The sequence below is a fragment of the Pollicipes pollicipes genome, unplaced genomic scaffold (assembly GCF_011947565.3).
Source record: "Pollicipes pollicipes isolate AB1234 unplaced genomic scaffold, Ppol_2.1 Scaffold_7261;HRSCAF=8764_pilon_pilon_pilon, whole genome shotgun sequence".
Lineage (NCBI taxonomy): Eukaryota > Metazoa > Arthropoda > Thecostraca > Pollicipedomorpha > Pollicipedidae > Pollicipes > Pollicipes pollicipes.
Genome location: NW_023597054.1, coordinates 37,869,904 through 37,881,664, shown reverse-complemented (window position 1 = coordinate 37,881,664; position 11,761 = coordinate 37,869,904). Strand labels below are relative to the sequence as shown.

Sequence of the window (11,761 nt, the reverse complement as noted above, 5' to 3'; positions counted from 1 at the left end):
ACAGCAGTGTCAGACAGTGCAGACGCTGTAGACAAAGAGGAAGCAGAGGAAAGGATGCCAATGTGCCGATGGCGAGTGCTATTAAGACAGGGCAAGATTGTGCACGACGTATGTAGTCATAATATTGAGAACTGTTGTGAGCGGCGTATTTTAACCGCCCCCGTGCCTAACCACGAGACCGAGTATTGAAAAATATGTTGTAAAATGGCTTAACTTTGCCAGTTTATTTTAGTCACTGTCATTATGAGGTTTCAAAAGCGATGCCGTGACAAGCGCATCTTAGTCGGACCACGGCCACCTGACCAACTAACTGCTATCTGTTGAGCAGAAAACTACCTAATGAAGTAGATGAGACTGGACACAACAGAACACATAGCATATGTATGCTCTGTGAACGCGAGCACCCACTGCATGCACCTTAAAGCATAACTGACGGCAACAAAATTCGTGAAGCACGCTTAGGAATTTGCTCATTTTAGCCAGCTTTTGCAACGTAAATCAAAACTAGCAAAATGCAGAACGTACTGTTCCGCCTAGGCTTGGACACATCCCATTTCAAAAGTGAGGTCGTAATATTTTACCTCGCAAGAAATGTTGCAGCGCAAGGACCGTCTAAAAAAGCAGTGTCACGCGGAGAAGAAAGCTTTTTGCCCCGATAGGTCGCGTTAGCTGCACCAAAGCATTGAATATCTGCCTGACACCAACTGGCTGCGACGGGAGCCGTGTTTTCCTGGGTGGTGGTGTCACACCCAAGACCCCATGCGCATATCATATGCTCCTTTATCGCCTTTCACGGCAGTCTGCCGGGCGGCCGACGGAGAGGTCGGACGCCGGCTAGCGCTCGCTCCCGCCCCCGACCTTGGTCCTGCGGCGGCGGCGATAGGCCATGGCCGGGGCAGTCGGCGCCGACTGCCGCCCGGGACGCCGTAACAGGACCGGTCCGGTCTCGTTTCGGGGGCGTGCGCGGCGCGCCCCGCCTCCAGGCTGATCGAGTTGCCGGCGGCGCGTGGCACGCACGGCGCCGCCGCCGGCCGCCGGCTCTGGCGGCTGCGACAGCTCTCTGACCAGCCGGCCTCTGACCGCCCCGAGGCGCGACCGGCCGCAGCAGTCGCGCTCGGTGGCGTCGGATAGCGAAGGTCGGGGCAGGCACGGCACGCGCGCGCGGCAGGCTGTGGCACGCATGTTTAGGATGCCGGTGACGGCGGATCGAAGGCTGTTTCTGGTTGGCGCACTAATGACCCTCGCCTGCCACCGCGCGCGGACAGGTGGGTGATTGCGGCGGCGGCGGCGAATGGCCTGCGCTAGCGGCACCCACTCTTCGACGCAGGTGGCGCGTGCCGTCGACCATTAGTGTGTTGCGTTAGGTAACTGCTCGAGCAACACGCTCCTCGATCGTCGTTATTTCCACGGTTCATTTACAAGAGCAAAGTAGTGACGTGGGTGCCGCGCGTGAAATGGCTTACCTGAATGGCTGTCGTTTCTGAATGCCCTGTTCAGCTCTTACTGTGTGACAGTTTCAAATGACGGTGCTTGTTTGTCTTCTGATACTTCTTCCTCAGGTCATTGTTGAGTCTTGAATTTATCATATGACCTGGCTGAGCCGTCTTTCGGCTGCTGCAGCATAATACATACTGCAGCCTTCTTATTCTTGTCGACATATTAAATTCGTTGCTGCCCACCGTTTTTACACCACTCTGCAGTTATAATGCTATGTTGAGAGATTTATGTCCTGACATCGATGCGCCATATTTAGTGCATGTGTCCGGGCGAGAATGAGGGGGAGAGGATCTTTTGATCCTTTGAAGAACTTCATGTAATATGTCGACCACTTATGACCCACTTTTGGCCCTCGAATCAATTCCTATGCTAGCCAATCCTGCTCACGTTCACTTCATCATAAATGCAGCGATTTCAGTGTTGGCTTAAAGCAGTGGATCATACTGAACTCAAGGACAAAAAAGGAGGGCCTCTTAACAAACGTAGGTGGCTGTAAATCTCTAAAAAGCTTACTTTTCTCTATTGCCAGCAAAATGAAGCTTCTACCTCTTTTGAAAATTATGAAATTGCGTTTCAAGACAAGAGATGAGCAGAGTGGTAGTTATTTACACAGCAGGTTGAAAATTAATCTCCCTAGCCCGCCCATGGCTGCTGAATGCCTTGCAAAGGTCAGAGTAGGTTATGACAAACAAAAGGTGTTTATCTCTTTGGACACTAAGATGACCCGATGCAAGATTAAAATTGATTTTTTGGATTTCTGTGGGATAAGCAATCCGGAAACATGCATGACATGCCTGTCCTACTGCGTGTCATGTTGACCTCGTATGACCTCATCTTGGCATCCTACCTACATCTTGAGTATGAGCTGACTATAACAAATTTTAGCTGACATTTAGGCTGCACAACGTGAGCAAAATGGATGTGAAAATATTTTGAATCAGAGTCGCATAAATGCGCCAAATTATCACGCTAACCATGGAATGACCTTGACCTGACTACATTACGCCATCAACATTTCCGTAACACAGCATCTTCACTTAGGCAAAGAGCATATAGTTTTTGAAGAAATGAAACGCCTCAATTGACCCAGCCCCTGCAAACATGTAACGTGGGTCTGCATACCTTTGCCCTGACCATGGCCTTTCTTGTCAGGATGACCTTTAATTGTTTCTTCAAGATGCGCCCATTAACTCTTTTCGTTTGCATATATATTTCCAACTTAGGTAATGAATTACCGAAAAAAGTTTTCTGAGCGTATTGTCTCCGGTTCTCCAGCCCGAGGCGCTCGGCTGGGACGCCAGCCAATTAATGATTAGCAGACCTTGGAGCTGATATTATGGTCTGTTCGGAGAAGGAATAGTCTTGCTATGATCCAACCAAAGATATTTAACGGGTTCCAGCCTCAGAACCGTTTCAAAAAGCCAAGCAGGCTGCGGTAGGCGTGTATCCGCCGTTGACCATTACGTGCCGAGTACACTTGTGACGTCATCAGTCGAAACAGCGGAATTTGGCCGGACGGTTATACCTTCTGTTCTATGACCTTGCATGAGAAGCACAGTTCGGCATCGGGGGCGAGCTGTTTGATCGGGACCCGGAATGAGTAAAAGATACACCCTCCGCATACTGTAACTCCTCCAACTTCACCCAGTCAATTGGGACATTACCCTGCTGGCGAAGATGCTACTCAATCTTGTCCAACGCGGGCTGAACCGTGCCAGTCTCCTCGTTGATGCCGACCGCGTGCCAACACGTCGCACGCACGTCTTCTGTGCAGCCGGACTGTAAGAATGTCAGCCGATCTTCACGACTGAAGGTGGCAAGCTGACAGAGCTGTAGTAGGCCTCCCAGGACGGTCTCCATGCTCAGTAGTCGCGTAAGCTGACTTCTGTCAGTTTGCCATGCCACCACCACCATGTAAGCGGGGAGCTTACATGGTGGCGTTTCTGGAGGACGCCTTGTACGAACGGGGATGTGCGATGCAGTTGAAGTTTCTGCCAAAGCAGGCGACGTGTCGCACGTCGGTGATTTTCCTCGATCTCCTGGCTCTACAGCGTCGTCACGAACAGACATAGATGGCAGAGCGCTCCTGGTGTCAGGCCCAACCACTTCCGATGCCAAAGTCCTTGAGTGTGCTGGAACGTGCTGCTGATGTAGCAGCTCTGCTTGCAGTAGTTCCCTCTCCTGCTTGTGCTGTTTTTGATCCTGTACCTGAAGCCGGATCTGCTGCTAAAGCTGCTGCTAGAGCTGGTGCTGGAACTGTTACTAGAGCTGTTGCTAGAGCTGCTACTGCTGCCAATTCAAATGCTGCTGGAGCATTATTGACGAGGTTTGGTTGCCACCTTTCCGCTTTTTTGGAAGCCTGATATAGGTCTAGATTATTGACGTGAAATCAGTTATTTTGTTTGATGGAATACAGATAAGGTTTACAGCATACGTTTGATATGGGAATGGTAGGACGCATTGTGGTCGGAACGTCTTGTGAACACACCGAAGCGCGCTATACCTCGTACCGTAACTTTTGGACTCGGTCATCGCCGCGAAGACATCGTGCAATAGTGGTAGAAGAAGCAAGCTCGCCCCACTAAACATGGCCCTGGGCCAAAACCCAGTGTCTGTGAGCCAGCCAGGTGGTGTGAGCCAAAGGAAGCCAGCTTGTGATCATGATATGTTAGAAAATGAGTCTTTGGTAATGAGAACAAATATTTCGTCCATAAAAATCTATCAACAATACTAGCGCTGCATGTTTCCTCACTGGCATTCGCCGCGGATTTAATGTGTTCTCACAAGGCTTAAAATAAAACCCTTCTTCTTCGCGTCAACAGGTCGCCGGCAATGCGACATTGTCATCAGTTCGATCATGTGAGCAGCTTGCTTTGCGTTGAGTGCACCCATTACAAGTTGGCCAAATGAAGGCAACTCAAACCCAACCAGTAAAAAGTCAAACAGTATGTTCATGCTTTACGTCGGGGCCTCCTTAAGCTTAAGGTCACCGCCGTCGGCACAGCACTAACCAATGGCTGTTGTGCGTAGGGTTGGTCATTATTAATAACGGTACTAAGAGAGCCTGTCGACATGGGCATGGTAAGGCAAATGCACGACGAACACCACGAACGGCGTATATACTTGGAGAAGCTAAATCATGCCCAACACATTTGCCTAAACGTACGAAAGCTCGAAGTAGGCTGCGTCGAAGCTCCGCGTTCTTGTGTTTATAAATCTTATGAGTGCTGATTTACGTCTTGATTATCAGGATCATTATAACTAAGTCGAAAATGCTTAACGGAAAGGTACTTTCGCGTAAAGTATGACGGCTCTTAAACCACGAGAAGCACCCAAATCGTTCCATGCTTCAAGAAACACGAAGCGGTTGTCCAAGCCCACTGGCGCCGCCCTTCCAAGTGGGCGCGCTTTTTATGTCACAGCGCGTAGCATATCGACGAAAAACCCGCACGAGAGAAAACAAAATTTTGCTCCAAGAGGAAAAACCGATACCCCTCAAACCACGTCTACTCAATCTGCAGGTTATGAGAACCCAGCAACCACTGACGTACTCGCGGGGGACTACACTTCTTACCAGATAAGGCATCTCATCGACGGACTCGCTAGGATAATGCGGCTTTTCTCAATAACCTGAGTTCCTATGAAACATGAATGCCATACGATTGGACAACACACTTTGTGCTATAGAATCTTGACTGGCTTTGGCTAATTTCATATGCAACGAAGGTAAAACAGAGCGCTTTAGTACCTGTCGAGGTTGTATGCCAAACATGTCAGCCGGGCTGCATCTCCTGTCTGTGCAAAATGCATTGTTTCTGTTGTCATAATTGCGAGCATCTGCGAACTTGTGGCAAAGCGCAAGTCCGCAGAGTAAAGTTGAAGGCGTAAACAAATGTTGCTTCTCTCTGATTCACACCGCCTAGCATTACTTTGTAGTATCGTGTAGGGATGCCCCGTGAGACGAGAGGACAGAAGCTACCGTCTGCATATTTTATCATAATGTTTTGTTTATATAATTTGACGACAATAATTCATCATAGTACATTGATAAAGTGATAAAATTAGAAGTTTTAACTATTTCATCCCGAGAGGGACCCAGATGCAATACCTGCTCGTAAATCCCACGTGAATAACGCAGAAAGGAAGTAGCCCCAGTGGCTGTGCCCGCCCTGGGGGAAGTTTAGGCCCTGAAGCGGAAGCTGGCCATCCAGGTAGATGCATGGCTATGCGCTATGCATGCCTTTTCTCCCACGTGCTCTCAAACTGATTAGGCCTCCCCTGATAGAAGAGTCGACGCGACGGGGAAGATCGTCGGTACGTCCCCCTCCTTCAAAGCTGCTTTGAGGATGTCTTTCCCACATGTAGCACAATCGTGCCGAATATTCTGATATTGTTCTCTGGGTCATTAAATGCGCATGATTAGACATAACAACGTATCCATAGCACGGCGGGTTTCTGAAAAGTGACCACTGTTTCTGAACACTATGTGGAGATCTTCGATACATGCAGGTAACGGGTGGTAACCAACAACCAGCCAATCGCGGGAGGCGGGGACGTTAACTCTTACATTAACGGGTACCTCCATTTGAAATATATCCAAAAAACACACCAAACCAGGTATCAATGTGGTCAGAGCAAAGCAGGTGACGCGTGGGGTGACACGAATGACATTCTATTGTAGCGGGTCGCATCGTTATTTTTACCATTTGTTCCTTTTTGCATGGATTTGTGTGTGTGTGTGTGTGTGTGTGTGTGTGTGTGTGTGTGTGTGTGTGTGTGTGTGTGTGTGTGTGTGTGTGTGTGTGTGTGTGTGTGTGTGTGTGTGTGTGTGTGTGTGTGTGTGTGTGTGTGTGTTGCGCGTGTGCGTGTGCGTGTGCGTGTGCGTGTGCGTGTGCGTGTACGTGCGTGCGCGCGCCCGCCTGAGGTGTTGTGTAAGTGTACCTTAAATGTATCTCTGAGGTGTGGTTTGTATGTGTGCCTTTGATGTATTCCTAAGGTGTGGTTTGTACGCATGGGCGTGGGAACACGAGGGAAGGTAGCAGGAGGGGTGCTTGCCCTCCTTACTTTGACAGGGCCAGGGATTAGTTTCTGTGGTAGGTAGTTTCTGTGACAGGGTTGATCGTAAGGTTTTCATACAGAAAATTCAGTTATTTTTCTCAAAGGAATTCTTGAAAAAATGCGAGCCGGTTGTATGTTACCTTCCCAACATTCAGAAGAAAGCCTAAGAGAAGTCAAATAAATTGGATAAGAAAACTCAAAATGTAAGAACATAGGAAACGCTCATGACAATAGTGTTTCTATTTCCATGCCAAAGGCGAGGTGCACTCACCACATTTGTCGTTGCACATTTGAGTGCAGTGTTTTCTTGTTGTCCAGCCCTGGGCCGAAGGAGGGTGATTAACCAGTAGTAAGCAGTTGACCCCCTCGCCTGTTAGGAAGAGGGGAGATCGATGAGACCCCCTCCCTCAACCAGGTTAGGTTTTCTGAGGATGTGTTTCCGGCATGTGCAATCAAGCCTCAATTTTTTCATAGTCACTGGATGTTCACCGCGCATGTTTTGATACTAAAAACGTGTCTAGCGTTTCAGACTTCTTAGCGACGGCTTTACGACGAGCCGACGCTCACGCTCGGCGGGCCCGCATGCTGTTATATCAACTGAGTCCTTCACTACAAACATATTCTCAAAACACACACAACTACATATCACTGTGTTCAGGATTGCACGAGGAGCTGTGTTTAATTAAGTCTCATGTTGTTACGCGACATCGTTTTGTAAATATGTGCATCCAAGACTGAAGTAGCTTGATTTTCGGGTAAAATTAGGCTGAACTGAAATTGCTTCTCTAAGGCATTGACCTTTGACCACGCCTTGTCGGTTCAGCTATTGATATCAGCATGAAGCTTATTACCAATCGCGGGATCTTGTCGATATCAATCGATCGCTTCTTTTCCGCGAGGCCGAGGAATGGAAGGGGAGCGGGGGAGTGGAGGGGGGGGGGGGGGGGAGAAAAGGGTGGTCGCATCGACCACGCCCCACTCCTCAGATATGACAACTTTCTAGTCATGTTTCTCATTTGCTCCTAACTCTGGGCCAAACCCGGAATATTTCTGAGAAATCGCGATGCCTATGAAGTCTATGTCTATGAAGAGTCGTCTAAATGGGTCTCCAGTTCAGCATAAGCAATGCAAATGTTATGAAACTGCCAGTACATTTTATGCATATCCGCGTACAAGTATGCTGCTGAGTCCCATGTCAGGTCTTTTACTAATTCCTAGCCTCAACGAAGTAACTGAGACTATAGTAGAATGTTGTATTACAGCTGCATCGTGAAACATCCGTTGTTAACTCGATGTCGCAACAGCGTAAACTCGAAACGTCGAGTTTTCTCTCAATGTATATCAATGTTTGCTCGATAACGTTCAGCCGGTACCTCAGGGTATATAGGCATCGAAGACCGATTATTGTCACAATTGCTCATGACCCACACATGTTATGAGTGAAGACGCGAAGAAAATCTGTGTAGTGATGTGAATTTGCGCATAATTCGCTGACCAATCGTAGACCTGGCAATGAATGGGCCCGTAGCCTGATCGTATTGGAAGCCATTGCAGGGTAAAAAAGTCGAGTGAAGGTGGCTGGAGGGGTGCAAGTGTCAATACCATGGCAAACAATTTTTTCATAACATTGCAATGGTCATTGCCAGTTAGACCAGAGACCTCGGCGGTGGTTAGCAGTGCACTGGTGCTGAACCCCAGTGTCAAAAGTGAAAACAGCGTGAGGCCACCGCGGTAACAGCGCGAAGTTACTGCAAGATTGCCTCAGGATGCGGCAATCATGGCCAGACACATTATGACCGTCGTTAACACCAAATAACTTCGACCTCCTAAAAATGGCCGGCATTTCCGGCGTCATTATTTTCTGTCTTAGGTACCGTGATCGTGAAAGCCGGCGACAGTGGGTTTGGGGATCTGGATGTTATGGTGAGCTGTGTTATGATATGTACAAGGGCTCGTCGACTTCTTAAAATAATTATTTGCCTCAAAACAGCCCACTTCTTCACCTGAGTGGCCGATATTCTCGGAAAAAAATGGGAAAAAGACTTGTCGAACCTTTTTGGTTTGCTCCCCCCCCCCCCTGCAACTTTGAAATGGTTCCCGTGTCCTTGTTTGTAAGCGTGTCTCTGATGTATTCCCGCGGGGCGGTTTATATGTATGTTTAATGTATTCTTAAGGTGTAGTTTGTACATGCGTCTTAGATGAATGTATGTGGAATTGTTGTTACGACTGCACTTTTAGCATGCCTATCCTTTTAACCTTTTAGTCACGACACTTAAACTAGCCACCTGATGCCGTGGTGGTTTAAACGTCAATACACATTTACGAATAGAACAAAGTGTCACCATTTCGTGTTATGAAAGTCATCAGTTCGTGTTATGAAAAACAGCGGGGCAGGGCAAGGGTTGAGTTCTCAATTGGCGCTTAGACACATGAATTACGTACGCTGCTCACTCCTTAAGACACCACTAACACTGGCATGCTCAGTATCAAGTTCCCAAAAAACGCTTATAATGACATGTCATCAAAGTGAAAGACACCGACAGTGCAGCGGTTAACGTGTCCGAGTGCGGTGTTCGACTCCTCGCGGTGCCCGCACTTCCTGTCAGGGTGAGAGGCACGCAACGCCAATAGCCTCACCAGTTGAGAGCGTCATTAATAATCTCTAATGACCACCATTAACAAAGGAAGAGTTTGGTCGAATGTATAAGAAAACCAGTGGAATGGAGAGAGCACGCCGTCCGCAAGGAATTTGTGAAATACCATCGCACATCGGCTCGCCGATGGTGGTGTGCACGCGCGGCTCCGCAAGGCCATCTAGTTGCGTCCACCGTTGCGCGTTTTGTCATCGACGCGCTGTTAGTAAGTCGGCGTGTTGCAGGGAGCTAAAATCGCTTTTGAACTAGGGTGGGAGTGAAAAATTCCATCGCAAAAAGTCCGTGCGGGAGTGAAAAAATAAATTCACAAAAGATGGAACTTATCAACTCGTGACTGATGCCTCAGCAAACAAAAGCATCTATTTCAAAATGGCATGGACGTAATATCAGGAACCTGACAAAACTATTTCGTGTTTTAACATCTTGGGCCATTAAAGTGAAACAGAATATATCGACATGCGCTCGGGTGGGGGGGGGGGCAAATTGACCCCCCTTGAGGGCTTTTCCCCAATTATTTCTGAACGGCGCGGCGCAGCCGCGCCAAATTTTGCAGAGGTGTAGAAAATTGCATAGCGTATCGTTTAACATACAAATTTGAGATGTGCCTTGTAAGGTCGCTGACCTATGATAGGTCAAAGTCAGCCCATGGTTTCAGCGGAGGCAATTTCTAGGGAATCGTTCAATCTGATACAACAACGGAGTGTTTGACGCAGACATACATCTCTGAGATGCTTTCTTAGGCACAACAAATATTGAATGAGCAAATTACGTTGACCAAAGGTCAGGTATGAAGGTCAGACCAAGGTCAAAACCAACCTGATTTATTACTTTAGGGCTTGCTGTATGGGATAGTTTCTGGTGTTCATTTCGAATTTACTGACAGCAGGAACCACATTATGCATCTTCATTGGACTCCTTAGAGGTCAGACCAGGCCATTGACCTAAGATGACCCAGGTCGAACCTTTTGTCTTAAGAACATACTGCCTAGCGTTATCTTTATCGCTCATTCAAATGCAAAACTCATAGCAGTCATGTATCATTTTCGTCACCATGGCGTTCAAAGGGTTAAACAAGGTCAATGACCTCAAATGGGCTTGTGACCTTTTGCTTAGGGACAGTTGCCTAGGTTCTGGGGTGCTTTGGATACCAACCTGGAATTTGACCTTGTTTGACCTTATTTGACATGAAGGTCATAACCTAGGAAGCTGAAACGTTAAGCTAAGTGAGTTCTCGTATAGGTCAAGACACCCTGTCAATTTGGTGTCTCTAGCTTTCTTAGTTTCCGAGATCTCAGAGGGGGGGGGGGTCAAATTGACCCCCCACCCGAGCGAAGGGTATCTAGCCGGCCAACCGGGCGCGCGTTAAAGCATGGTAATTTCATGACAGTATTATGAGCGTAACAAATGATTAACACCAATAGTTTGATGCTGCACTTTTCAATTCCCTTCCATAGCACTTTTAAAACACAACAAAGCAAAGAAATTCGATAACAAAATAACAACGGAAAATTCAACAAGTACAAAACACTCAACCCAAAAAACCTTGGACTCATACACATCAGCCCATCACCAAGGCAAACACAACAGACATAATTCTGGCCTCTGTTAAGATGGGGTCAGGGAAAACAAACACTTTGTCACTGTTTCTTACAAAATACCAATGCTCATTTCCATGAAAGTAGCCTATGCCTAACCTAAAGAGGCCTTACATCATCTCATCCTGTATGACCTGTTTGTATCAAAGCAGCAGCTGTGAGATACTAATTCTTGCACAATTCCTATTGCCAATTGCCATGCACTTGACCAACTTAACCTAACTTAGAGTAGCCCATATGATGAACATAATCTCAGCTCACCTATCTGTTGACAGCAGCACTTGTGATAAAAGCATGATACCTAAAGCTAGTTTTTGGCTGGTTTCAACTTGTATTTTAATTCAGTTCATTTGTGTATGCTTGTTGACATCAGACAAAGTTGACAACACAATTCAAAACACTTAAAATCACTTTGAACAACTTATTTTGATTGCCATGATGAACCTATGTCAAGGGCAATAATGGGTATGCTCCACAAAACAATCTCTCTTCTCCAAAAGTAACACACCTTTTAGAGGACCATGCCAGTATTGCTCATTGCCTTTTCAGCTGCAGCAGATGCATCCATTTAGGTTTGTTTATTCATATTTAATGACAAAGTTCGAGGTGTTAGCTTCACATTTTACATGGGATGGCCTGACTATTTATTACATACTAATATTTAACTCATATTGTAATTGCTATGCAGCTTAGAGTATCCCTGTGTTAAAAATATAGCGCATATATACAGTACAGTCATTTGCCGGTCAGCAAATCATGACAACTAAAGAAAACATCCGGTTAAAGGAGTCATGAGGGACCATTTTAAGAAATTTGGGGCAAATAACCAAGCATGTGGAAAAAATAAGCCCATTGCATGCCTTGTGGCATCATTATTTGCCTTATGACAAAACTCGATGGGCTAAAACAGAAAACGGCTAACTCTGGTTACTTATCATCTACTGAAAGCAGGTAAGG

General features: G+C 47.0%; 1 protein-coding gene across 1 annotated transcript in view; it reads left to right on the top strand.

Annotated features, from left to right (window-relative positions):
* Positions 1-1,127: 1,127 nt before the first annotated feature.
* The window catches only part of LOC119112402 (acetylcholine receptor subunit beta-type acr-2), a 79,053-nt gene continuing 68,419 nt past the window's right edge, over positions 1,128-11,761 (top strand). Inside the window, exon 1 of the mRNA XM_037236584.1 lies at positions 1,128-1,265. Coding sequence (XP_037092479.1) covers positions 1,181-1,265 — 85 coding nt within the window. The 5' untranslated portion in view covers positions 1,128-1,180. The remainder of the gene's footprint in view (positions 1,266-11,761) is intronic.